This window comes from Pseudopipra pipra, chromosome 16 (assembly GCF_036250125.1).
Source record: "Pseudopipra pipra isolate bDixPip1 chromosome 16, bDixPip1.hap1, whole genome shotgun sequence".
In the NCBI taxonomy this organism is placed as follows: Eukaryota; Metazoa; Chordata; class Aves; order Passeriformes; family Pipridae; genus Pseudopipra; species Pseudopipra pipra.
In genome coordinates, this window is record NC_087564.1 from 15,146,187 (window position 1) to 15,174,165 (window position 27,979).

Here is a 27,979-nt window from a genome sequence, read left to right on the forward strand (position 1 = left end):
AGAATGTGATTGCTCATCAGTTTGGTTGATGACTTAATCTGGGGCTGATTAGCATCTTGGAGGCTGGCCAGACGATCAAAAATGATGCATAATTTTGCCGCGGGGTGCAGTTTATTGAACGTTTTAGCGTCCTCCTGGCTCCGGTGCAGCGGCAGGGGCTCGCCCTGCGGTGTGTGTTTGCTCTCCACGAGGCTTGGGTTTGGGGAGAGAGGGTGTGCTGAGGGCAGGGTCCTGTCTTGGGGAGCAGGGTGTGAGCTGGCTTTGTGTCACCAGGGTGTGTCAGTGGCCAGAGCTTCACCAGGCAGAGATGCAGAGCATCTCGTGCTCTCCCCAGAGCATCGCGTGGCACTCGGTGCTCTGGTCTGGTTGACAAGGGGGGAGTCGGTCACAGGTTAGACTTGATGATCTTGGAGGTCTTTTCCAGCCTCAGTGATTCTGTGATCACTCCCAGCAGTGTCCTTTGAAGTAATGGTAAATCATAGAATCACAGGACATGCTGAGTTGGAGGGACCCACAGGGATCATCAAGTCCAACTCCTGGCCCTGCACAGGCCCATCCCCAAGAGTCACACCCTGTGCCCCAGAGGATCATCCAGACCCTCCTGGAGCTCTGTCAGCCTTGGGGCTGTGCCCACTGCCCTGGGGAGCCTGGGCAGTGCCCAACCAGCCTCTGGGGGAAGAACCTTTCCCTGAGATCCAACCTGACCCTGCCCTGGCACAGCTCCAGCCATTCCCTGGGTGCTGTCCCTGGTCCCCTCAGAGCAGAGCTCAGTCCCTGCCCCTCCTCTGCCCCTCCTGAGGAAGCTGGAACTGCACTGAGATCTCTCCTCAGTCTCCTCCTCTCCAGGCTGAGCAATAAAAACCCCATCCTTTCCAAAAGCTGCTTCCTTAAGCAGCTGAAGACATCTTCTGTTCCTTCGTGCAGTGTCAGATCATCACCCCAACGAGATGCTGGTGGGGTTTGAGGAGCAGGAGGGAAGCCAAGGGCCGGGGGGACGGACACGGGGACGATGCCCGTGGCTGGTGGGAAGGCTGAGCCGCGGGATCAGCCGGCTCCTGCCCGGCAAGGGTTAAAGCCGGAGCAGGGTCTGCTGGAAGAGTTCAGTTGTTTCACATTAGGCCAGGCAGTCCCGGGCCGGGTCCCCAGTGCTGAACGTGCGTAACCGATGCCGTACAACTGGCACCAGCCTTGACCACAAGTGGCCGTGAAAATAAACATCCCCGGGCTGAACTGACAGCCCGGCGCGAGGAGAAACAGCCCGGCATGACGGGGAATATTAAACACCCATCCCGGGAAAACACCCCCCCTGCGCCCCGGCATCGCCCCGGCCCCGCTGCCTCAATGGGCGCAGTGTTGGGGCCGCTCCCGGGGTGGGGGGGATGTGAATATGCGAGAATCCCACCCAAAACCCACCCCGGGAAATGCAGCCGGCGCAGGGAGGCAGAGCCGGAGGATGGGATTTGGGATTCGCAGTCCCTCGGGCGCTCTGAGCCTCTCTGGGATGTTGTTTGGCGTTAGGAAAGGAGGTAAAAGGCTTTATTAAAAATGAGAGGTTTGGCTCCGGGTGGCAGATTTGTTTGTAATGGTGATTTGGGAGCGCTCCCAGCTCGGGACAAGAGTGAGGGTGTTATTATGTCCTCGGGGAGAGCGGGACGACACATTTATTGGGTGGAATTTATCTGTCCGGGGAGTTCATTTTGTTTTGGTTTTTTTTAGAAAAGCGCTTACAAAACAGCGAGGCGATTACACAAGTGTGATACTTGGTGGGCCTCGAGGCAAAAGGATTTGGACGCTGGGATGGGTGTTGGTTGGTGCTGGTGGGTGACGGAACATCCCTCACGGATCACACGCTGCTCCAACACGTGCTGCTCCAAATCCGTCACGTTTTTGTGTCATGGGGTGAACCACTGAGTTATTAAACGTGTGCTGTAGAACTTCCCATCCTGAAATTGTCCTTTAAAATAGAGGTAATTGTTATTTTTACCCACGGAAGGCCTTGAGCAGGATGAGGACGTTTATAACAAGCGCACTTTTGTATCCAGGTGTCCAAAGATGCCCAGGCCTGTTCCTGGCATTAGCAGGATTTAGAATTTCTGTCTCTGTCACTATGTTTGTGTATTACAAAGAGAATTATCATGTTTTCTGTAAGAAGTCACTGTTTTAACCCTTTAATTGCTTAAAGAATTATTGGAATGATGCCCATGCCAGGAGAGGCAGTGCTGTGGCACTGGCTGGAGAGGTTCAGTTCAGAGAATCATGGAATCATAGACTGGTTTGAATTGGAAGGGAGCCTAAAGACCATCCAGTCTCACTCCCTGCCATGGGCAGGGACACCTTCCACTAGCCCAGGTTGCTCCAAGCCTGTCCAACCTGCCTTGGACACTTGCAGGGATCCAGGGGCAGCCACAGCTTCTCTGGGCAACCTGGGCCAGGGCCTCACCACCCTCACAGGGAAGAATTTCTTCCCAGTATCCCACCTAACCCTGCCCTCTGTCATTGGGAAGCCATCCCCCCTTGTTCTGTCACTCCATGGCCTTGTTCATTGGTGAGAGAGAGAATTGGCCTCCTCGTGGCCAAGAGTTTTCTTGTGACTTGTTTTCCTTGCCTTAAATTCTTTCAGGCTGCATCCTTTGTTACTCGGGAGAAAGCTTAAAACAGAAGCAAACTCTGCTGAGCTTTTGGCTCCATCTTTGGGACAGCAACCTGGCTTTTCCTGATGTCTTATTTTTATTCCATCCTGCTCTGTAAGTGCTCTTAGATGAACAGGAGGTTGAGACTGGAATTCTGCTGAATCACTCACTGTGGAGGTGATGCCTGGAGGGATCTAAAAGCTGTGTGGATGTGGCACTTGGGGACATGGGTTAGTGATGGGTTTGGCAGAGCTGGGGGAACGGTTGGACAGGGTGGCTTTGGAGCTCTTTTCCAACCTAAATGGAAAAGCAAGCCCCTGTGTTGGGCTTACTCTGTCTCTTGGGCAGTTGGAGAGTTAAACGAGCAGCCCCCAGCGCTGGGTTTGGCACGAGCGCGGTGCCTTTCCAGTTTGGAGAACTCCAGTGACCAACCAGGTAGTCAGTTCCTAATGGCACAATTTACCCTTTGTGAACACGTTTTATGAAAGATCCCACTGTTGTAAGGGCGGGGGGGGGGGAACCAACCAACTAACCCGACTGTAAATGCCCAGGCCACGAAACGGCCTAATCCAAACACGGGCACGAGCCGGGGCTGCGCCGGCGCTCGTGGGTTTGCCCCTGTGTTGCTTGGCCTGGTGCTGAGCATCATATTTAGGAGCACATGCCAAAAAAAAAAAAAAAAAAGCTCTCTGAAGGAGATAGGTCCTGGTTTTAGCCCAGACTGTTAAAAAGGATAGAAGCGGAGGAATTAGAGGCTGCGGGAGAGCAGCCGTGGGGTGTTTTCAGAGCTGTGGTAGGGAAAAACCCTGGATCCCCTGAGCAGGCATAGCTGTTGGAGAGATGTTCAGAAAGATGTTCTTCCACCCTCTCTCTGAAGCAGAGGGTTTGCCCTTCACTAGAGTGTGCAAGGAACTCTGCTGGAAAGGCTGGAAAATCCCAGTTCATGTAAAATCATTCTAGTAAAATAGTCCGAGTGGCCTTGCTGAGGTGGGAGTTGTCAGGGGGGTGAGCAGGAGGATTGTCAAGGGGGTGTTTGAGGTGCCAGAGATCTCAGGGGAAGGGGCTGTGGGACCCAGAGGTCCTGTTTGATCCTAGCTGGAGTTAAGAGCACGGAAGATGCTGCTGGCTGGGGTGACCCACATTCTTTGGGGTGAAACATTGACATCCTTCCCTTCAGAATGTTTCACACACAGGCAGAATAGGAAAGTGCTTGAGCTTCAGTTGGAAATGTTGGGCACCTCAACCCACTCGGTGGAGCTTTGGGTCTTGCAGTGATGGGAAGGGCTTCCTGTGGTGTCCTGGCTCCCTTTTCCCTCCTTTCAGCTGCTTATTCCCATTGCTGTTGCCTGTTGTCTGATTTGCCTGTTGCTCCTGGTACCTGGTGGGAGCTGGCAAATCCACCCCCGTGCTCGTGGACTGAAGTGATACTTCTGCCCTGCAGGAGGAAAGAGCAAATGAACCCAAAATAATGTGTGTTGCAAGAAAATGGAAAATGGCAGAGGGCACATGAACTAAGCAGAGGTATTTTCTAGCTGTCTGGTCTAAGGTTTGGTATCATTTTTCTCCAGGATTACAGGGGCTTTCACCTCATAAATTTGTGCCTGTTTGAGGTCGTTAATCTTTCTTTACATGTTGCCTTGCAATTTTAGAGCTTTGCCACCATCTGGGATCACATTTTAAATGGAGTTTCCACTCAGTACGTTCCTTTTCATGAAATTATTTATATATAGAGAAGCGTATAATAAATACATCAGGTCTGGGTTGTTTTGAAACATTTTCAGTGCTTTTGCAAGGGCTTACCTTGTGTGGAAAAACTTGTCTTCTCTAATAGAGAGTCATAACAGTGACCAATTAAGGGATCACGTTTGCAATATGCTCTTAACTGGCAATTTAAAATATTGGTGAGGGGCCTGGTGAGTGATCCGGCGGGGAAGGCGAGAGCGCCAGGCCAGGGAGAGCGTTCCTGTTGGAAAACCTCGGAGTATGAGACACATCAGCACCATCTGATGGAAACCAGCAAACCAGGAGAAGGATTGCTGCAGTCCCCTGGTTCCCTTTGGGATGGGACCTCCTTGGTGAGCGTGTGTTGCCCTTAGCTCCTGGTTTTCTTCTTCACTGTGTGGTTTGGTTGACGTGGTGTTCACTCAGAGGTTGGACTTGATGATCTTGGAGGCCTTTTCCAACTCTGTGATTCTTAGGGATGTACCTTCCAGCCTGTTCCACTCCCTAAACCCAACATGACCCATCTCTGGTGCTCTTAAACAAACCTTCTCCCCAAAGGCAGTAACGACCTGCAGTTGGTTCCACCAGCTTCTTCTGGCCCCACCAGAGCCAAGATGTCTGCTCCAGCCCCTACTCATTATTTTAAAGGGATTTTGAACAAATAATAGCCTGAACAGTTCAGTGGTTCCTTGTGTAATTTTAGCTCTGTACCTCTCCAGGAATGTACAGAATAAATAGGTGAATCTGTAACCCATCCCCAATTAACTCGATATTCAGGGAGCAGCTCCGAGGCACAGTGTCAATAAACAGGGATGCTGTGGGCCTTGAAATGTGGGATTTGTTATTGGAGAAGGATAGCCCGGACCAGGAGGTGGCTGCAGTCTGGAAAAGCAAACAGTGCAGCTACAGATCCTTCTGCCCCCACCCAACTTGTTGGAATTCCACACCCCTCATTTCGGTGTCCCCCCCGGTCCATCCTCACTCGTGCTGGTTTAAATCCGGCTGAGTCACCGTGAGCAAAGCCTGGCTTTGCTGTGAAACATCACGGGTGTGGCAGGGAGGCTTCACCTACACCGGTGACTTCCCGAGTGCGACTCCATAAACAGGAAAACAGATAAAATTCCGGGGGATATTTTACGATGTCGAGGCATGAAATTGCACGGCAGAGTTTTCTCCCGAGCCCCTTTCCCCCTCCGGCGGCTGCAGCCACGATTCCCCAGGAAACCCAACGCCCAGCCGGGAATCATTGCTCTGATTTTTCATGCTTTTAACTTCTTCTCCTCGCCGAGGCTTCGCTCAGCCGGGGGAGAGCCGGGGACCTGTTTGAGCTTGGAACAAACCCTCCGCCGGAGGGACGGCTGGGGAAAGGAGTTAAAAATGAAACAGCAGATTTATATATATAAAAAGTAAAAATATATGTTCTCCATCTGAAGTTTATTTAGGTCCTTTGGGAGAGTGGCGCGGCACTACGTCTCTACTAAATTGCCAACATTTTATGGTCGTGCTGGCACCGAGTCAAACACACATCTCCTTGGCTTGGGTTGCTGTCTTAAACAGGCAGATTCCAGCGTGTTTTTCTATGAACTGAATATTGCCATTGACTGGGCGAGGGAAGCTCTGCCCAGCAAGAACGTGTAGGTAACTTTTCTTTTTAATAGTTCTACGGAGACTTAATTATTTTGATGCTGCGTTGCTGAAGAGCCGAACCCCTGTGACCCCACTGGACCTTGGAGCCGCGTGGGTTTTATTCCAGATACTGTTTTTTAAATTTTTTTTTCCTTATGATTTTATTTTGATTGGAATCTTATTAATAACTGGAACGTTTCGAAGGGCCTATTTTTAACCTGGGGTGTTTTGGTGGCGTGGACGTGGAGCCTCGTGCACGTGAACGGGCGGATAAAATACCCACAGCTCGAGGTCCCGCTGGGGTTACACGAGAGGCTGAGCAGTTCCCTGCTCAACTGCCTTTCCAAGTCCTTCCCTACACGTGTCTCTTTGTGCAGAATCACTGTGTTACTCATCAGTCAAGGTCGCTGCCCGTGCAGAGCCCCTTCCAGAGCGAGGAAGCCGCGGCTCTCCGGGATCTCCCTCTTCCAAGAAGGGTGTTTTGCAGGAGTGCTGGTACAGCACGAGAGGGGAAGACTTCAGTCAAGACACTCATCTTCCCACACTTGCCAGCAGCTGGGAGTGACCCCGTTTAGCTCCTCTCTGCTCGCTGCCTCTTTGCATGGGGCTGAGAAGACGTTCCTGCCAGGCTTGGGAAGGTGGAGCTTTGATCTGCAGATGCATAAGGAGGAAGGGTCAAGTTCTGAAGCAGAATAGGCTGGCAGAGAAACAGCCTGTTGGATCATGGTGAGCAAAATATTCTGGAGAATCCTTTTCATTTTTCAGTCCAAAGTGCAAGAGAATCAAGAGCTTTCCTTTGAAGCTGAGAAGATGAGTTCATGCCTCAGTGCCTGGGAAGCTGGAGAGCTGAGCTTTGCAGTTCGTCTAAACCTTCCACAAGCACTCAAGAAAACATTTAATAGTACCTCTTATCCTAGTTTTCCAGGGTGCTGCTGCTCCTCACACTCTGCTGTGTTTGCCAAAGGCTTTCCCTCTCTCCTGACTGTGGGAGCCCCTGAGCTGTTCCTGACACGTTCCCTGTGCCTGTTCTGGGGGTGAGGTGGGACTGTATTCTGTGATTCCATGGGGCAAGGGGGATGGATTGAAACTGAAAATAGATTCACACTGGATATGAGGAAGAAATTGTTCCCTATGAGGGTGGGGAGGCCCTGGCACAGGTTGCCCAGAGAAGCTGTGGCTGCCCCATCCCTGCAAGTGTCCAAGGCCAGGTTGGACAGAGTTGGAGCAACCTGGGCTAGTGGAAGGTGTCCCTGCCCGTGGCAAGGGGTGGAACCTTAAGGTCCCTTCCAACCCAAACCATTCTGTGATCCTGTTTCTTTTGACCCAGTAGTTGCTTCCTCTCATTATTTATTCATATTTGCTGTTGTTCCATTTCCTTCTGTTTTTCAAGATTTTTCTGCCATTCCTTGCACTTGGTTGGACTCGTTGAACTTAGAGGGCTTTTCCAACCTAAGCCATTCCATAACTCCATGATTCCCTCTCCCTCCAACTTCACCCTCCCATGCTGCACAGTTACTTGTGTGGGAGCTGTGCTGTGAGACCAGTAAAGAATCCCAGAATGGTTTGGGTTGGAAGGGACCTTAAAGATGATCCAATCCCAGCCCCTGCCCTTCCACCAGCCCAGGTTGCTGCAAGCCCCAGCCCTGTGTGAGCAGTGGGTTGTTTGAGGACAATGTGGGACTTGTTTTCCTGCCCACGTGTAGGAGAGCCTGGAGGTTTCCTTAGGCTGAGCTGGGCTGTCTAACCCTGGGATTAAATACTCCGTCGGAGTTTATGGAACGCCACAGCAACAGGGAGGCTGGAGGAGAGACCCTGTGCATTTACAGGCCCCGAGAAGAGCCTTCCCTCTGGTGTATAATGGCCTTCTGTTGGGCTTTAGTAGCCTATAGTTTAGTAAATTAGGAGTCTTCAGGTACTTAGCACTTTAATGGTTCTCACTAAGAACATAATTAAACCATAGACCCCTTAGGGAGAAAAAACAGTTTATTGTGCATATTTTTAGAATCTCTTCCCAGCCCTTGTAAAACCTGGTCGATCTGAGGCGGGGAACAGGCCCGGGCTGGGGACCCAGAATTCCTGGGGCAGCCCCCGCCGAGCGCCGGCCCCGCTCACACCTTACAAATCTGCCCCATCCAGGAGTTATGGGATTCATTTTCCCCGTCCCCTTTCCAAAGGCATTTGCAGCAGCAGTTTTTCCCCGGCTGCTGGAGGTGTGAGGGAGGCAGAAGGGTTATTAAGTTGCACCTTGTGCTGACACAGAAAACTAGGCTTTGCTAATCGTTGTTTTTTTTAAATTTAAGAACATTTTCTGTCTCACAGAGTGCCCAGAAAAGGGGCTGCTCAGAGCCCAGGGCTCCCCTTGCTCCCTCACGCTGCCTTGGGATCATTCACTGAGTTGCATCGGAACTTGGAGCTGCATTTTTCCGTGTCTGTGTGTCAGCAGGTCACGGCTGTGGATGGAGGGGAACTCTTGGCTCCTTCTAGGATGCTTCTTAGGATGAAGAGATGGAGGGGGAATCTTCACCAGGAACTGGAGTGACAGGACAAGGTGGAACAGCTTCCAACTGAAAGAGCTGGTTTAATATAAGATGTGGGAAGAAATCCTGGCTGTGAGGGTGGGGAGGCCCTGGCTCAGGTTGCCCAGAGAAGCTGTGGCTGCCCCTGGATCCCTGGAAGTGTCCAAGGCCAGGTTGGACGGGGCTTGGAGCAACCTGGGCTAGTGGGAGGTGTCCCTGCCTGTGGCAGAGGTTTGGAACTAGATAGTCTTTAAGGTCCCTTCCAACCCAAACCATCCCATGATTCTCCTTGCAGAGCAGCCACGGAGCAAAGCATAAAGCTCAAAATCCCAGAACTGAGCTGGGTGAGGTGATCCTGGAAAGCTTTTCCCTCCTCCTGGGCTCTGACACCTCTGCCTCCAACACTGCTGCGATGCTTCCATAGGAAATGATTACTCTGGGATAGCATGTGGGGAGGAAATTCCCTCTCTAATCCCAGCAAGGTGCTTTCCCCCAGCAGGACCCACCAGTCGAGATGCCAGGTGCTCTCAGCACCTCTGGGCAGCGACAAACTCAGGCCCAAAAGGAAAGCAGGGAGTTTTCCAGCATCCCAGGCATTCACCAAGGTGATTCACACACTGCTCTGGGTCTTTGCCTCGACACCCCATCCCGAGTAAACATGGCTTTCTCCCCGGGAATCCCGCACCCGGAATCGCAGCATCTGGAAGGCATCGGGAGGAACACACACATTCACACACATATCTCCTCCCCCAGCAGCTTTTCAAGAGTATCTGGGACCTGTGAATCACTTCCCTATCGCTGTGTTCTGCTTTACATGTGTAGGCATAGAACCATGGAATGGTTTGGGTTGGAAGGGACCTTAAAGCTCAGCTTCCACTGGAAGCTGAGCTCCAACCTGGCCTTGAACTTCCTTCTGCTTCTTGTCCTAGTCTGGTGGAACTTGAGGCTGGAATTTTCTCTTTCTGCCCCTGAGCAGGTCAGGGGGATGATTTTGTGAGTCCCAGCCCAACCAAGCAGCAACATTAATACATATTAATGTGCTAATTACAGTTGTAAGTAGGTGTGTAATTACTCACATAGCACTGTCGGCTCTCTGTGCTCCTCAGCCTCAGGTGCTAAACATTCCAGCCTCTAGGATTGATACCTCAGCTGGGTCAATTTTGGTTAAAGCACTTAAAAAAAAAAAAAATAATAAAAAGAGCCAAGAAACCAACCTGCCTTTTGGGGAGGATAAAAGCATTTCTCAGCAATTTGGGATCAAGGTAAAAAAAAAAAAAAAGAAAAAAAATCTCTTTGTGAGCCTCCCTGGCGTTCTGGGAATGCTGGAGAGCAGTCCAACAAGCAGAGTAACTCAAACCAGGTCCCGTGGGGGGGGAAGGACCCTGGGTGGCACCCGGGGCTGCCCTGACCTCCAGCCCTGGCTGGAGTGGACTTGGCAGAGCTCCCTGACCCCGGCACGGCTCCATCCGGCGCCGTGTCCGAGGAAGGAAGGATGCGGTCTCCTGTCCTGAGGGGCTCCAGCAGCTCCAACCCATGGAAAGCAACAACTTTATTAATCCCAGCTTTGCTAATAAGGGATTACAATAGTTGTGGGATTTGGCAGTGGGAGCACTCTCGCTTGCCATGCATCCTACAGGATTTTCCCTGGTTTGTTTGTATTTTTGATTTAACTACAAATAATTTAAAGATGTGTTTTGTCTCCTTTAATTAACATTCGTGTTTTCAACCTCTCTATTTTTTTGTTGTTGCAATTTTCAAACAATACCAATGAATTTGAGCCTGTCAGATACGCTAGAGATAAATTAACATTTATTTTCACTAAAATTGCATGATTTCTTAGGGTGGCACTTACTAACATATCAGGTTTTGGGTTTACTTCCTTTGCAAAATTTGCAGCTTTATTGTACTGGATGGAAAAATCTCCCAGTGTCAAAAAATTCAGGCTGATAAAAGAATAATATTGTCCCAAGGCCAGTGTGTAAATACCTTAACCAGTCTAACATGTTTGGAGGAATTACACTTTCCTCTCCCAAATTACAGTTTTGGAAAGCAGCTCTACTGCCACAGTTATTTCGAATTTAAACATTTTGAAAGAAGATCTCCAAGGTTTTGTAATCTGGTTTCCATTCCTGGCTCAGTTTGACCCTCTGTGTGACCCCGAGAAAATCTTTGTCTTGGTTTCTGTATCTGCTCAGTTGCTCTGATGATCTTCACTCGTGCAGGGCAGTGTAACATCAGCCAGTGTCAAGCTGTGTGTAATATTTTGGTATTAAATAATAGCTGGTTTAATTTAAGATGGGTTTTGGTTGCGATGAAAACAGGGAAAAGTAAAACTCTGTGTTTTCAGAAGATGGATTGGTTTAAAAACGCGTTGGGTTCACGTGAAAAACACTCGAGTGAAGCAGTTTTCTGTGCAAAGAAATGAGTTCCCAGAGGCAAAGGATGGTTCTCCTGAGAGGAGACTTGGGGAAAGAAATAAGGAAAGAGGCCAAAACTCTGTAACTCTCCTCAGCAATGAGCCTTGGAGAGGGGATTGATCCCTTTTTTGTGCCCTCTTTCAGACGCAGCCGGTGCCCAACCCCATCGCCTACTTCATGCACCGCTCGCCCTGGTGGTTCCACCGCCTGGAGACCCTGGTCAACCACTTCATCGAGCTGCTGGTGCCCTTCTTCCTCTTCCTGGGACGGCGGATGTGCATCCTGCACGGCCTCCTGCAGATCCTCTTCCAGGTGAGGTGCTCCTGTTTTGCTTCCAGGGGGAACATCTGCTCCCAAGATGGAGCAGAGGGTCTTTGAGGGGTGTCAAACCAGCCCCACTGCCCCTGGAGCTGTGGGTGGGCTGGGCAAGGTGCAGACACACACTCCTCGTGCTGGCTCTGCCAGGACATGGGCATGGGTGGCAGGAGCAGGGATGGGATTCCCTGGAGCAGCATCCAGAGGAACTGACTCCAGAGGAAGTGACTCAGGATGATTCAGAGCCGTGACCTGTTGGCTCTCGGGTGGGTCACACCACTGTGGCTGCTCTTTCTGCTTCGCTGGAGGTTTGTTTCCCATGCTGCTGGTTTGATTTCTGGGTGGCAGAGAAGTGTCAGCCCAGGACTGGTGCATCCTGTGGCTCAGGAGTACCTGCAGTTTCTCCAAAAGCTAATTTTTATAGGCATCTTTCATGTTTTCAAGAGATTCTTCTTCATATATTTACCATTCAAGGGCTGTTCTTTATCTCTGAAAACGTTTGAGCTGCTTTTCCCAACCCCCAGACTCACTGAGCCGAGGTTTGTAGTGAAAATAATACCTTAAAAAATGGATGGTGTTCACATGCCAGTTGGGTTTTCTTGTACATGTGTAAAACTCAGAGGACAGAAGCTCCTGCATACGTATTTCCCAGACCCCACCTGATTTCTCTCATCCCTGTCCCTGGCAGAGCTCAAAGAGCTCGTTAATCCCCAGCCCTCGCTGCCTGGGTTTGTTCAGCATCATTTCAGCATCATGAAATTCATACTCAGTAGCTGTTCCTGCTTCCTGTGAACTCATGTGATGATTAAACTGGAGAACAGCTTATAAACTCCCTTGGTAAGCCACAAAAATGCTGGTCAGGTTTTAAAGGTCTGACATAAAAGCCGCGGGGTTTTGTGCCCTCGCGGAGGTTCCCGCTCCTTCTGCTTCCCAAACGCTTCCTGTTGTGTCTGGGTGCCACTGGGCATCAGCTTGTACCTCTGCACAGCTTTTGGGGCCAGTTTGGTTGTGTTGGGGTGGAACTTGGGCAGCTGGAGGTCCTGGCAGTGGGACAGGCCAGGCCTGACCAAGGGAGGTCTCAGGGTGTTTGTGACGGGCATCACACCTGAGGTTTTTGGTGTCACTGGGAGGATTTTATTCAGCCCAACCCTAAAAAACTCTTATTTTGGCTCGTGGAGAGGAGGTTTAGATTGGATATTGGGAAGGAATTTTTGGCTGAGAGGGTGGGGAGGCCCTGGCACAGGTTGCCCAGAGAAGCTGTGGCTGCCCCTGGATCCCTGGAAGTGTCCAAGGCCAGGTTGGAGCAACCTGGGCTAGTGGGAGGTGTCCCTGCCCATGGCAGGGGGTGAGACTGGATAAGCTTAAGGTCCCTTGCAACCCAAACCATTCTGAGACTCTGTCAATGCTCCTCACTCACCTTGGGGTGCTCCATCCCTGCCCAGCCCCCAGCCAGGACTCGTGGCCGGTGTCACCTCCGTTGCCCTCCCGGCTCCTCCGGGGGCTCCTAACGAGCAGCACGACCCTGGGTGTGCTGGGGGGTGTCAGACAGAGCCAGGGGGACCTGGAAAAGCCAACTCCATGCAATAAAGGCTCCTAACAACATGGAATAAATGCAAGCATCAACCACCCTTTAATTGGCACTTTATTGATAGTTGGCAATTACTGCCTTATTTCTATCACAAGGGGAGTCTGCAAAGGCAGAAAGGGTCCCAGTGTAAAATGCAACTCTGGTGCCTTTATAGCATTTCAACAAAAACCTGTTTATTTAATATTTACTACCCTTTTCTTCATTCAGAATGACTTTTATTGACAATACTTCTGCTCTGCAAAGGAAGCAATAAAGTTTAATGTTGATATACCACTTAATTCTGCTTTTCAAGATTTGAATTGACATTACATGCAAGTTTTATTGGACATTTTATAATTGTTATTGGAGTCATGGTGGCTAGGTTGAGTGAGTGTATTTTTCCAGATTCCAACTGGCCTGGAGAATATTGCTTTGTCAGGAACCCAAAAGAAGTTGGGCTTTAAAGAAAAAAAAGTGGGGTTTTTTCCAAGTGTGAACTTATTCTTCTTGCTTAGTTCACATTTATAAGGGAAAAGGTTTAGTGAGTTTGGAAACATCAGAGGGGAGGGGCTGGGCAGTGGAGAGACTGCTGGAGCATCCTGGGCCACCTCCATGTAGGAGATCTGGGTGATGGTGACAAGTTGGACATCAGGAGAAATTTCTTCACCTGAAGGGTTATCAAGCATTGGAAGGGGCTGCCCTGGGCAGTGGTGGAGTCACCACCCCTGGAAGTGTTCAGAAAACCTGTGGATGTGACATTTGAGGACCTGATTTAGTGGTGAACGTGGGGGTGGTGCTGGTTGATGATTGGATTTGATGATGTTAAAGGGCTTTTCCAGCCTTGATGATTCCATGATTCTGTGTATCCATGATTGGCTGCTTTCTGTAGCAGTGGAGGGGTCTGAGCCTCAGAAATACTCATTTAGATTTTAAGCACCCCCAGTGTTCAGGGGAAATCAAGTCCAAAATGTGGCTTTCGGTATCTGGAGCGGGGAAGGAGAGATCTTGGAGGGTCTTGGAGACCCCAGGTGAGGTCTGGACTCTGTTATTCTTGGTTCTGTGGAAGCATCAGGGCAGAGCCTGCCATACCCTGAGGAGCTTGTGGTTGGAAGGAGGAGGGAGGCTGGAAGTGCTGCGTGGGGAAGGCAAGTCCTGCTGCTCGGCGGGTGCTCCGCTGTTCCCTGGAGCTGGCTCCTAAAAACCCTGAAGCTGCATGTTTTTCACGCCATCTAATGCACAGCTTACACCAGCAAACGTATTTCTTGGCTCCTTCTAAGCCAGGCAGTAAAATTACACTGCTTGGCAAAGGAGTTGATGAGGGGAAGCGAGAGGAAAGCCAAGAAAGCCAGGAAAAAGCCACCTTGCCCCTCGGAGCTGGCAGGTAGTGCCGGGTTGGAGCGCAGAGAGGAGGCTGCAGCTCCCACGAGGGAGGGGGCTGAGGTTTTTTTACAGCTGGAGGGTGGTTTTGGCTGTGCCAGATGGGAAGGAGCTTCAGTATCACAAAGGTAAAAGCCATAAATAAGTAAATAGAATGGAAAGTATAAGGCTGGTGCCGTTGGAAAGGCAGGGTCATTCCTTTGCTTCCACACTGCTCTGGGTCACGGTCGTAAAGGCGCAGTTAGGGGACGTGGGGAGAGCTTTAGGCTTTCAAATCCTTTTGGATTTGAATGAATTTGGGGATTCTGATTCCTTTATGTGGCCCCTGAAAACTCCTGGCACGTGCTCCAGCACGGAGCATCCTTGTGGCTGGGGAATTCCTGGAGGGGCCCTTGGTGCCTGGATGAGCTCAGCACCCATGGCAGGACAGAAGTTCCCCAAAGGAGCCAGAGGGGAGAAGCCTTGGTGCTGCCAGTTCTTCCCTGCCACCATTCCTGCTTCCCTGGAGGCTTGGCAGTGGGCTGACATTTGGGCAATCCCAGGGTGGTTTTCAGCAGGAGCCGTGTGTGAAGCAGAGGGATGAGAATGCCAAGAACGAGGCTGAATTCCAGCCTTGGAGAAGGCAGAGATTAAACCCCCTCAGCCAAACCCCCACCCCCCTAAAGTCAGAGCCCCAGCAAAGAACCCCCCTGAGGCAGCTCCAGGGGAGACCTGCTGAGAGGGACCCCTGAGGGGGGACGTGACAGAAATCTCCGGCTCTGTTCCCTTGGAAAACAAGCTCCGAGCTCTACCCTTGCCCAGCTGGGCACTGCACCAGGGACACACAACCCCTGCTCTCCTGGGAGCTGGGAATGTGCAGGACAGTGGGCAGCAAAGTCATTTTCCTCCTCTTTTTTTTTTTTTTTTTTTCTTTCTAGGCAGAAAACAGTTGTTGAACAGATATTTTCTGCCTTGGCTTGGCCAAACCCCAACCTCCTAAAAACTGGGATGGGAATGGACGTTTTCCTCCAGTTGATTTTGTTCCCATCTCTCCAGTGCTGTGCAGGGGAGGCAAAGCAGGGTTTTCCCCCCGTTTCTTTTGGGAGGGGAGGACCAAGCCCCCTCTTCCCCCACCTCTGCCACGCCACAAGACGTTGGAGGGATGAACTGCCCTCGCAGCCACACACGCACAAATTGAATCAGGCTGTGGCTGTGCCACAGCTGCAACATATTGTGTTGCTGACTTAGGAGGTAGCAGAGGTCACAGCAGCAGCCTGGAGAGAGGGAACAAAAATTAAACAGCCCCCCCCCCTTCCCTGCAGAAAGTGTCTGAATCCAGTGTTTGTTTTCACTTGTCAGATCCGAGCTGGGGTTCGTTCCCTTTCCGGCGCTGGTGTAAATCAGGAGTGTCTCCGGGAGGATTAGTGGGGCTGCACAAGTGCCAGGCTCGTGGCAGAAGGATCAGGCCCTTCGTCAGGGCTTTAATTCTGCACCTCCAGCACATGTGCACTGTCCAAGGGGTTGCTTTTGTGTATGAAAATGTTTGTGAGGGTAAAGCCACTGCCCAGTTTGCTGGAGGAGGGAGCAGCTGGAAAATTCGGGCATCGTTCTGCAGTTCATTGAATCCGAGATTGGTTTGGGTTGAAAAGGACCTTAAAGCCAATCCAATGCCACCCCCTGCCATGGGCAGGGACACCTTCCACTACCCCAGGTTGCTCCAAGCCCCGTCCAACCTGGCCTTGGACACTTGCAGGGATGGGGCAGCCACAGCTTCTCTGAGCAACCTGTGCCAGGGCCTCACCACCCTCTCAGCCAAAAATTCCTTCCCAATATCCAATCTAAACCTCCTCTCTTTCAGTTTAAATCCATCCCCCCTTGTTCTATCACTAAAAAGTCCCTCTCCTGGTTTTTTGTAGCCCCTCAGGGTGCTGAGGAACGTGGCCCAGCATCACTGGCAGGGTGTGAGTGGGTGGGTGGCACTGCTGGGGCTGGGCAGTGGCTCCCCTGTGAAAACAGAGGAAATTCAGCCTTCACAAAAGTCCAAATATTGTTGATTTTGTTGTGGCTTAGAAAGAAACAACAAACGGAGGATCCCAGGAAAATGAAGTGCAGAACGTGAGGGAGCTGCTGGGGCAGGAATGGGCCCATGGAAAACAGTTTTGCAGCTCAGTTGTTTAAAAACCTGCTTTGGACTCGAGATGGAGGATGGAGGGAGAGCGATTAAAGGGTTTTTGGGGAACCCTGAGGCTTTGGACTGGGATTATGGAGGTTACTCATCATCCCAGTCCCCCTGGGCGAGGGGTGCAGGAGTCCCCCTGCCCCTCACTCCCTGTCCCCATGGACCCCCCAGCCTTCCCTCCCTCGGCCCTGGCGCTGCTCCAGCTCAGCTTTTCTCCACAGCAAAACAAGAGGAATGTGAAATCAAAGCAGTTACAGGGCAGATTTTCTGTTACATTTAAGCCACCTTAAATTAAATACCAAGCTATGCTACCCCCCCAAAAAAAAAGAAAAAATCTTAAGCAGGCAGAACCCAAACTATTTAATCACTGCTAGATTTGATTTCACTTCCAGCTCGATGGTATCTGTTGCGGGGCTGCTGTAGCAGACACGAGAATACCAGCACATACCACCCCAACCCAGTAAATAAGGCTGCTCTGTAATGGGGTCTGGGATTAGTTAGCAACAAGTTAAGTCCTTGCATTCTGCAGTAGTCAGAGTGACTGAGAAACACTTACTGTGAGCCATAGGAGTGCATTTAATTAGCTTCTGATTCAGGGGCGCTGGGGTTTTTTTTTTTCCCTTCTTTTTTTTTTACGTCGTTAAATAAAGTGTCACCCCAAGCCAGTGCTGTAAACTCTATTTTGATTGTGGCTGCAATAACCCCTTTGGGCGTCATTCAAATTGTACTAAACAGTTTCTGGAGAGCGCTGGTTTCTCTCAAAATAAACCAAAGTCCGGCTTTGACAAGCTCTAATGAAAAACAAATTGTTATATTACTTAGAAAAATAATTTGAAGGAAGTCTGAATTAGTTGTAAAGGTGGAAAAGGTTCAGCTACTTGAAAATAGAAATTTGGAAGGTATTTATTTTAACCATTAAGCCAGTGGCCTTGAAATACAGCCTTGTTTGTTGGGGAATGTGCCTAACGAGGGACATGAATCATGCTGTTAATCAGTATGGGAACTTGATTAATTGGAAAGGGGGCCGTCAGTGACTCCAACAGGCGGAGCCGCCTGGCAGCAGCCGGAGCCTGGAGCTGGTGTGATTTCCCATCACTCATCCTGCTGGCAAGCGAGGGGAGCCTGGGAGGGATCCCACAGCCTCTGCCCTGAGGCTCGGGGGGGGGGATTTTTAGCTTGAAAATCAAACGTGGCTTCTCGGGGCACGGACAGGCCGGGATTTGGGGTGTCCCTGAGTCGGGGTGTCCGGCTGGAAACGGGCAGGTTTTCCATGAGGAGGGCTCAGGGAGGCTCGGAGGCGCCGTGGGCTGGGCTCCCTGTCAGCTCACCTTTGCTACTGGTGGTGGTTTTGCTCATTAAACCTGAGAGCGAGGTTTTACGCCCAGCCATGAAATGAGATTTGCATGGGAGGCCCCCAGGATGGGAAGCGCTGCCATGGCCATAAAAGTGCAGCAGGAAGGGCCGGATTAGCTTTCACTGCTGACTGGGGCTCTTGGGTTCAGGGCCAGGAAGAGCTGGAGTGAGTTGGGCCATCCAAGAGCACTGTTTTGTTTTAGAGCAGCATCTCTTTGCTCCCGTGGCAAAGGGCTGCGGTGGCAGGGAGGGGAGGGAGCCTGGGGCTGTGCCAGAGGGATGAGCTCCAGCTGAGTTTTGGGTTCGTGGTGGAAGGTGCCACGTGTGGGGCTGTCCCAGGGCTGGTGGCCCAGTTTGGTGCCATTGGTGTCACGTCTGTGCCATGACAACCACCGTGGCCAAGCCAGGGAGACCCAGGGACAGGGTGGGCTCTGGTGGCCCCATGTCCTTGGGAATATTGGTAAGGACTGACATTCAGAGGTCACCAGCAAGATTTGCTGAAGTGTAATGAAAGCACAACCAGTCCTGGCTACCCTTGGTGTGGCTGCCATCTGACAGCCTTCCAGGCTGCTCTCAGGGCTCATTTTCTGTGCTGCTCCGAGTCGGCCTCATACCGCTCTCACTCTTCACACCACCTGAACTCCTTCCAGGGCTGGATTGAATGACATGGCTGACATCCACCACATGTGCTCCTTCCCCTGCCCAGGCAAGAGCTGGGGAGCACTCGGGCTCCTCGGGCTCTGGTGCAGGGCTCAGGTGGAGTTTTTTTACCCCCGTTTGAATTTTGCATTTGATTTTTGAGATTCCTCCGTGCTCCAGAAGAACCTTCGTGTCTGGAGTCCTCCAGCAGAGTTTCCAGGTGCTCGGGCTCGCTGAGAAGAATCAATTACAAGGATGTTGTCAGTGAAACGAGCCGAGCTGGCCGGGCTGCGAGGGCTTCAAACCAGCTGCGCTTTCCAGATGGGATTCGCTCGGTGCCGCAGCGTTCGGGTCCAGACCAGGGTGGGAGATAAAGTATGTGCTGCACATGTGATTGCAGGGATGTGTAAGTGTGTGTGTAAAACGTTCTGCCTGACGAGAGCCAGACCAGGCATAAGCCAGAGATGTTGCTGATGTCCATGACATGCTCTCGACCGTGCACTGTTACCGTATTTCCAGTGTTATTTATGTTTAGGTGTAGGTACTAAGCCTCACTAAAACCATCAGGACCCACTGACGTTGCCCAAACCAAGGGCCTCGCCCACTGATCTGTATCAAATGTCTTCAGATTGTGAATTTATCCAGTTTCAGTGCAATGGTTTGAAGGGATGGTGAAGTTCTTCCAAGTTTAATCATGTTTTCTGTCCCTTGGTCCTGATCTGAACTGATCCCATTGCATCTCCCCAGCCCTTGGTTCTCTCCAAGTCTTTGCTGCAGGGTGACAGTGGTGGTGGTATTTGGAATTTGGTTTCTCTCCTCTCCTCCCACCATCTAGATTACAGGACCTTTAAATAATGTTTTCTATTCCATTTCAAAAAAAAAAAAAAAAGCCAAAATCAGCTCAGCCTAACTTGAAACAGATGGCAGATGATGAACTTCGTTTAAAGGGAATTTTTAATACGTGCATTATGAAGAGAATCATTTCATGGTGTCAGATATGGACGTGTGAAGACAGAATGTGCCCATTTCAGGGATGAAAAGGGCTGGAGTGGGTTGATGCCTTTGGTGTGGTGTTCTTGGGCCAAGGCAGGATTTTGTTGCAGTTCCTGGCTACAGTGAGATCTCCTGGCTGAAAGGAGGCTTCTTCCCATTCCTGCTTTGTAGTCTTTCCTCTGGTATATCTGGCTGTTGGAGCAGTTGATTTATGCTTGGGTTCCTGGGATGGTTTGCCTGGAATGGTTTGGGTTGGAAGGGACCTTAAAGCCCATCCAGTCCCACCCTCTGCCATGGGCAGGGACATCTTCCACCGGCCCAGGTTGCTCCAAGCCCTGTCCAACCTGGCCTTGGACACTCCCAGGGATGGGGCAGCCACAGCTTCTCTGGGCAACCTGTGCCAGGGCCTCCCCACCCAGGTGGCACCTTCTGTCCTCCCAGATGGCCAGCTTAGGGTTTTTAAAATTAATTTGCATATTTTGATAAGTGATGTTTAATTAATTTGCATATTCCAGTAGGTGATGTTCTCTCAAGTTCAATGAGTGTGTGTTTTATGCACATGGATGGTTGGATTTAAGCACAGCCCCTGTCAGCTGGATGTGCATCTGCAGAACTTCCCACAGATCAGAGGTGCAAATTTTCCCACTATTCCTCACACAGATTTTGGATAGCTTTAATTAAATCCATTAAAATGAGCCCCATGTCATCCCAGAGTAAAGACAAAGCCGTGGAACTTGCTGTCTGAGCTGTTTGGTGACAGAGGTGAAGACGGATTTTATATTTTCCTGCTTTGATGAAAATAACTCATTTGCTTGTTCTGGGCCAAGTTGCTGGTTTAATGTTTCTGTGTGATGCTGCTGCCTCCAGAGAGGTTTTATTTTGCTTTGGAAGTGTTGGGATGAGGATGCTGCCCCGGGATGCTTTAGCCCACACGCAGTTTACACAGCTGGACCGTCCCACCCCCCCGGCTCCACCAGAGGCTTTATCTCTTTGGTGATGACACTGCCAGGAATTGCAGGAAACCTGTGTCACTGTGCTTTCATCTGCCGAGGAAAACTGGGGCTTTGGGGAGCTGGTGACTCAGAGAAATTGCTGATCAGTGCAGGATGCTCCTGGAGCAGCTGGGATGTGTTTGCTGGGATGGTGCTGGGACGGGCAGCAGTGCCCGGCTCTGCCCGGGTGAGCTCCCACCCACCCGTGGGATGGGCACACCATGCCCTGCTTGGGGGTGGTCCTTGCCTGGAGAATTGTTTGCAAACCCCAAGTCTCACTTTTCCTTTTTTTGGGGGGGGAATGTTTGCAACATTCCAATATTCCCAGTAAGTTGTGGACTCCCCGTCCCTGGAGGTGTTCAAGGCCAGGAGCAGCCTAGTCTGGGGAAAGGTGTCCCTACCCATGGCCCATGGCAGGAGGTGGAATAAGATGATCCTTAAGGTCCCTTCCAATCCAAACCATTCCAGGATTTTATGGTTCTATGCTGACATTGTGCAGAGGGTGTAGATTTTTCTTGCTGCTCTAAACCGAGCTCAGCTGAGCCTCAAGCCCTAAAATCTCTCCGTCCAGGAGGGTGTTTGTAGCACGAGGTCTCACCTCTCCTGCTTCCCTCTGAGGGACTCCTGAGCTTTAATTTCAGCTCTGCCAGGAGCACAGTGAGGGTCTGACCCTCCATGTTCCTGATTAACTGCTCCTTTCACACGTGTGAAACCCCCTTTGGAGACGGGTCAAGCTAAACAGGAACAGCACAGGTTTGGGCCGGGCTTGGTGTCCACATGTGGAGCTGTTCAGGAAGAGAACTGGCACTTTAAATTTACACTTTGCTCTAATTAGAAAAACTTGCAAGGAGTGAGAAACCTCAGGCTGGTGCCAGTTTTGCAGAAGTTGAGAAGGCGAGTCCCGAAACAATGTTCCCGACTCATCACATCGGCACTGCTGGTGCCTTGTGCTGGTGGGAGGAGGGATGAAAAGGGAAATCCCAGAGGCTTTCTGGTAGCCATGCAGCTGGTTCCTTCAGCTAAGAAAGATCCGAGGATCTGAACCCTCTAAAAGCTCCAAAAGCTGGTTCCCCTTCTAGAAAACATGTCATCAGTGAACTCAGGGGAAACGTGGGATAGCACAGGACTCCCTGCTTGCACAAATCATGGATACAAGGGGGTGCAGTGGGAGCAGGGAGGAAATCCAGCAGAAAAGCTCACAAAATGAGCAGTTTGGGAATGTTTGGTCCCAGATTATGGCTTGTGTGGCATGGCAGTGAGGCCTGGGAGTGCACACAGATTGATTTCCTGCAGCTTGTGAGTGAACAAGCAGAGGGATGGGTATTACATGGAATCATGGAATGGTTTGGGTTGGAAGGGACCTTAAAGCTCAGCTAGTTTCAACCCCTTGCCATGGGCAGGGCCACCTTCCACTAGACCTGGTGTCTACATGATGCTCTGCCTTGGAGCACCTGCCAGCTCCTCTGAGATGCCAAAATACAGGAGCAGGAGAAGACTCAGGACACAGTCAACATACATTTATCATTTTCCTCGGGAAAACCAAATCAGATTGCATTGTTTGTTTGGGAATGGCAGGAGCAGGGAGTAGGAAAGAGGCAGGGATTGCTTTTATTGCATCAGTAATGTCATTTATTCCATAGCCAGCCCTTGAAAACCACTTGTAATCCCCACACAAATCCCTGTGGAGCAACAACGGCCAATCTGCCAGTTCTGCTCATCAAACACGGATCGTTGCCGTGGCCAGAAACCTCAGAGGGAGCAGAGCCAAGGTAAAAGGGTCAGGATCTGGTGGGGGGGCCACTCTGAAACCCAGTGCAGCCAAATCAGCTCTGTCTGATTCCTGGGCAGATGGGATGGTGCTGGAGGCACTGTGGGGCCAACACTGTTCTTCCCCCCCCTCAGAGTGTTCAGGGGCAGACAGGGAGGTCCTGAGGATGTAGAGAGATCATTTTCCTGGGATTATTTAGAGGAAATGTGAGCACAGATAAGAAACTGGAGCTTCAAAATGTTGCCATCCATCCTCTGTTCCTTCTCCCTTCCCCTTCTCCGCCAGCAAAGAAGGGATGAGCCGGAGAGCTCCAGTTCGGGTGGTCGCCTGTCCCAGGTCTTGGTTCCATCAGTGAAGGGGTTGTTGGTGCTGCAGAATCTCTGCTGGAGGGTTTTCCTCTGGTTTTATTGGAGCACAGGGAAAGGGAGATATTTTCATGGAAATCTGTACCTCAACCGTCTTGGCAGCCAAACCTGAAACGATTCGAGTCTTTTGCCCCCAACTTCATGTTTATGGTCAATCTGAAACTCCACCTGTGATCACCACATGCTCCTCTGCAGGACTGCAGTAAATTAAAGCACAACAGGGAATTTTAAGGAATACATCCTCTTCCTTCTTGGAGTCAGGTTACATCGACCTCTGAACATCTGGACACAGTGTCTCTGGGCTCCCAGAGGTTCTGCTGCATTAAAGGTTCATCTGCCTTTGTTCAGTTCCCGGCCTTTTCCCGTCCTCGTTGCCTCCTCTGGATTCAGGGTTGCTCTCAGTGTGCCTGGCCATCCTGTAATTGGTGTTTTATGTTCCCTGTGTAAAACACACTGTGGAATTTGAGTTGTGTCTTTCCGTGGGTAAACGTAGATCCGTAACCCGGGGCCACTTACTGTGCTCGGGGGAGAGGTCTCACATGAAATACACTCATTTTTTCAAGAGCTTAAATTCCCTCTAAGCTACTGGTGACCAACATCCTAAAAGACTGAAATGTGATGTTAAGTTAGGGGGGGAAAAAGCTATTCCTTAATATTCCCTAGGTCACAGTCATGTGGTTGGTGGGGTGATGCTCCTGTGCTTTGAAATTCCTTTGCCTGATCTCCAGGTTGCCCTGACAGGGTTTAATCACCACATCCTTCTAATTGAAATGAGAGTGGAAGGGTGGGTCCTGCTGCCTCCAACTGCTGGGTTTTGTTGGGAATGCAGAGCAAGGGAGAGGTGCCACATCCCGGTGGTCTGTCAGGAGGGATGGAAGTCAGTCCATCCTCACCTGGGGAGCAGCACATCTCCATCCCCCCCCATCCCACCCCAACCCCCTGAGCTGTTGTGCAAAAGATCAACGCCCAGAAGGAAAATGCAGCTCCAGCTTTTTGCTTTTCTGCCTTTCAGGCCCAGACCTCAAGGTTTTAAAGACTTACATATGTGTTTCACTTGGTGTGCTCCGAGTATTCCCACTGAAGTTCACTAAGTGGATAAGACTTTGCAGGATTAAAGCCAAATGAGTCCTCACCCACCATGCTGGGAAGTCTTGTTGAAGTGGCTCATTGGAGGGGAAGGAGGAGTCGTTACCAAACTTGCCCCTTTCATTTTATGCTTTTATTTATTTAAAGGGTATTTTTTTCTAAGGCAGCTTGGGGGCAGGGGGGGAGAAAAGCAAATAAAAAGCCCCAGGCTGTGGTGTAACCACCACAGGCAGATGTTGTCATGGCTACTAAACAAGAAACCTGGTTTATAAAATGAGGAAAAACAGATGAATGTGAAATAAAGGAGAAAAAAAAGAGAGAGGCAATCTTGAAATATTAACTCTGATGTAGAGAAAAATATAAACAGGCACAGTTAGGAAATTCCATAAGGAATATGACTTGTCCAATATTAATCATAAAGGAAAAGATTATGAGAGCTCCAGGGGTGCCAAATGAAACACTGCACATGCATCCAGTGCTGTGATAAGAGTCCTCGTGGTGGTTTCCCTGGGCTGCCTGGGCTGTCGGTGCCCTTGGACATCTCTGGTGGAGGGGTCCTGCTTGCAAGATGCTTCAGGGATGTTCTTGGTGGTTCTGGTGCTTTTCCTCCCTTGCAGTATCGACCCTGACAGCCAAAACAAGCTGTACTTTTCTTTAAAGTATCAGTAAGTTGGGAAAAGTGATTGTGTTTGAGGATGTGGAGGGATTTCTGTGACTGGATCGGGTCAGGGCTGGATCTGATGTTTCTTAGTTGTCTTTCAGAGCTGAGGTCACTGCAGGACAATGGCTGGGCCATCCCTGGGTGGGGCTCAGGTGGGCTGTGCTCCCTGCTCTCCGTAGGTGCTGTGTCCCACTGCTCCTCTTCCTGTCCCTCTCTTGCCATCCTAGTTTGGAAAGCACATGGAGATCCTGAAAGCAAAGCACTGGAGAAGTCCCAGACGTTCCTGGTTCCATCCCGAGTGCTGATGAGCTCACAGACCACTCCTTGCCCGGGGTGAGGTCGAAACAGGGAGCCCTGAGGGTCTCCAGGACCAGGCTCACCCACCAGGCACCTCTGGGCAGGTTCCAGAGGGCCCTTGGGAGCTCGCTGAGTCCATTCCAACACCCTTTGGCGTGTTGGGCTGGCACCACTCGTGTGTTTTGTGGCACCAGTGCCCCGATGTGGCCCAGGGGACCCCTGAGCAGCAGCAGCAGGGCCACCACAAGACGCCAGAAAGGAGCAGCTCTGACCACAAGTGCCGGGGAGGGAGTGCTGGGAAATACCTATGTGGGATCCCGGGTGGAAAATCCTGGGCAGAGCTGTAATTTGCTGCTTCATTTCACTTCCCCCAGGCCTGGCTGAGCTGCTCATGTCTCTGTCACGCAGAGATTTCAAGGCTCGAGTTGTGTGTTGGGAGGTTAATTCCTTGTGGCACGTCCTGTGCTCCGGAGGGTAGTTCTGGAGCGCTGGGGCTGCTGCTCACAGCCCACACTGCACCCAGCTCTGGCTTTGGCACTGCCTTGTAAACACTTTGGTTTACAGAAACCTTCAGGGTTCCTTCTCACTGTCACAAGAAATTAAGCTGCAAAGCCAAACATAAACTCTCCGTAACAGCATCGGAGTCCGGAGCCTGAAGGTCCAGGGTGTGGATGCCCACCCAAGGCAGGACCTTCCAGGGCTGCAGAGCAGATTGGCTCCTGGCAGACCCATCCAGCACACCTGAGCAGCTCCTGCTGCTCCCACCCCTCCAGGTGCCTTTCCATGGTCCCATGTCCTGCCCTGGCACTGCCTGTGCACGTGCGGCCGTGTTGCCAAAGCTCCCAAGATGCAGAAAAACTGGAAGAGCAAAGATTTCTGCACCTTTTCCCAGCTCCCTACATTCTTGCCCAACTCCCTGCATTGTTTTTCCCCAGTTCTTTGCATCTTTTCCCATCTCCCTGCATTTTTTTCCCCCAGTTCCCTGCATTTTTTCCCAACTCCCTGCATTTCTCCCCCAGCTCTCTGCATCTTTTCCTGGCTCCCTGCATTGTTTTTTCCCAATTCTTTGCATCTTTTCCCAACTCCCTGCATTTTTATCCCCAGTTCTCTCCATCTTTTCCCAACTCCCTGCCATTGTTTTTCCCCAATTCTCTGCATCTTTTCCCAACTCCCTACATTTTTATCCCCAGTTCTTTGCATCTTTTCCCAGCTCCCTGCATTTTTTTTTCCCCAATTCTTTGCATCTTTTTCCAACTCCTTGCACTTTTCCCAAGTTCTCTGCATCTTTTCCTGGCTCCCTGCATTGTTTTTTTCCCTGGTTCTCTGCATCTTTTCCCAGCTCACCTGCATTTTCCCTCCAGCTCTCTGTATCTTTTCCCAGCTGTGTGCTGAATGCAGCAGCCTGGGATCATTCAGATCCTGCTCCTTCTTCTCCATCCCTTTCCAGTGCTCCTCCAGCAGCACCAGGCAGTGCCTGGCACGTTCTGCTGCCCCTGTGTCTCGTCCCCTCTCTGTCCCCACGTCCCTGCTGTCACCTGGCTCAGAGCAGCTCATTCCCCCTTTGCTGGATGAGGCTCTTGGAATCGTGGAATGAGGCAATCCTGAAGTTTTGCTCTTTCCCTCTGTTGACAAACCCAATTTGGGAGTGAATAATGAGGATCCTTTTCAAATGAGCCCCGTGGCTGCTGCGGCTGCCCTTGGGTTTTCTTGGATGAGTCACCGTGGAGAGGAGGAACTTCCTCCCGGACAGGCAGCTGTGCTTCATCCTCTGCTGCAGATTCTTTGGAGCTGGAAAACCTCAAGCCCTGTGCAGCTTTTTTTTTCCAAGAGAGCATCTCTTCCTGATAACAGCACGGCTCCCCTGGGATCTTGGCCGTGCAGCAGGGCTGTGGGGATAGCTCTGGAATATTCAGCTCTCCGTGTGTTTTCGTTCCTCTTCCCAGGTCCGTGTCATATGTAAGCCATCAGTGCAGCAGCATGAGCAGGGATCTCCTCACAGCTGTGACCTTGAAAGTGGGTGGCATTTTCTGCTTCCTCTCCAGCCTCCTCCGGGATCCACAGCTCATGTGATCCCATCGGACACAGGCCAAATTTGGGCTGGGAAAAGGAGGATGGGACTACCAGGAAATACCCACTGCCCTCATCCCTGGATGGCTGAGACCTCCAAAGCTCCCAGGAGGAGACAAGGCTCCTCAGGCAGCTCTGAAACCCTGATTTGCTGTGTGTGCCTGTTAGATAAATGGCTCCAAGATTGTTATATTCCCTCCATCCCTTTGGAGCACCTTGTCTTCCTCTGCAAAGCGAAATGCAGGGCTTTGGCTTCTTTTAAATGCTTCCATTCCCGTCTAGTGTTAAACAGACTCAATCAGTTCCTGTGTTGGAGGTTTAGTTCAGATTTCTACAGGCAAATAAATGCATATAAATGCAATAAAAGCCCCCCCAGCAAGGCTGGAGCAATGAGCTTCCCAGTCCTCCAGGGTTCCACACGACCTCCCCTGGCTCAGCCACCCTCAGCATCATTTCATCCCCTGTGGAAGGAACTGCTCAGGGAGGGAAAGAGCTGAAAAATCTCCCTTTTTTTTGGTTATCATTTCATGATTTACACCTTGCTCCTATTGTAACCTAAATTACAAGCAAGGCTGAAAAGAAACTGCTGCAGATGGCAGCATAAAAATGTGATTTTTAACACATTTTGTGTTTTCTTAAGCATATCTGGTTTTGCCTAACGTACATTTCATTTGCTATTTATTTAGTCCCCACCACTGACAGCTCAGGGATTGCTCAGCTGCCATCTGGGATGGAAGGAAAAGGCACTTTTCCCCCCTTTTTCTTCTTTTGACTTTGGAAAATTTAACGAAGTTTTGATGTCCAGTGGTTGGGCATTTTGTATTTTAAATGTCAGGGAGCTGGTTACATCCAGGAGTTGGACTTAGAACCATGGAATCCTGGAATGGTTTGGGTTGGAAGAGACCTTGAAGACCACCCAGTGCCACCCCCTGCCATGGGCAGGGACACCTTCCACTAGCCCAGGTTGCTCCAAACCCCATCCAGCCTGGCCTGGGACACTTCCAGGGATGGAACAGCCACAGCTTCTCTGGGCAACCTGTGCCAGGGCCTCCCCAAGGACTTCCATGATCCAGGTGGGTCCCTTCCAACTCACAATATGCTGTGATTCTGTGATATATTTAACCCCTTTTCCAGCAGTGGAGGGAAGGATTTGGGGAGGTGCTGCAGAGAGGCACCAACTCTTCACTTTCTTCTCTTTTTTTTTTTTATTAAACGTAGCATTTCTATAAAACTTTTACATCCAGTACTTCATTTTTTTTTTCTCCCTGAGGCTTTTGCAGCTTTGCTTTATTGAAATCAAATGTACCCAGCCCTGACTAAGGCACCGGGTGAGTTTTCCTCGCTGTGTTTTCCCGCCGTGACTGTTTCCCGTTTCTCCGGAGCTGCGGAAGCCCCGGGATGGTGGCTCAGGGATCAGGTCCCTGTGTTTG

The 27,979-nt window shown here is 50.7% G+C and overlaps 1 protein-coding gene across 2 annotated transcripts in view; it reads left to right on the plus strand.

The window, feature by feature from the left end:
• LMF1 (lipase maturation factor 1) overlaps nucleotides 1-27,979 on the plus strand; it is a 157,767-nt gene that overhangs the window by 98,431 nt on the left and 31,357 nt on the right. For both annotated transcript variants that reach the window (XM_064673375.1, XM_064673376.1), the window contains one exon: nucleotides 11,056-11,223. In XM_064673375.1, the coding sequence (XP_064529445.1) occupies nucleotides 11,056-11,223 (168 nt within the window). The remainder of the gene's footprint in view (nucleotides 1-11,055; nucleotides 11,224-27,979) is intronic.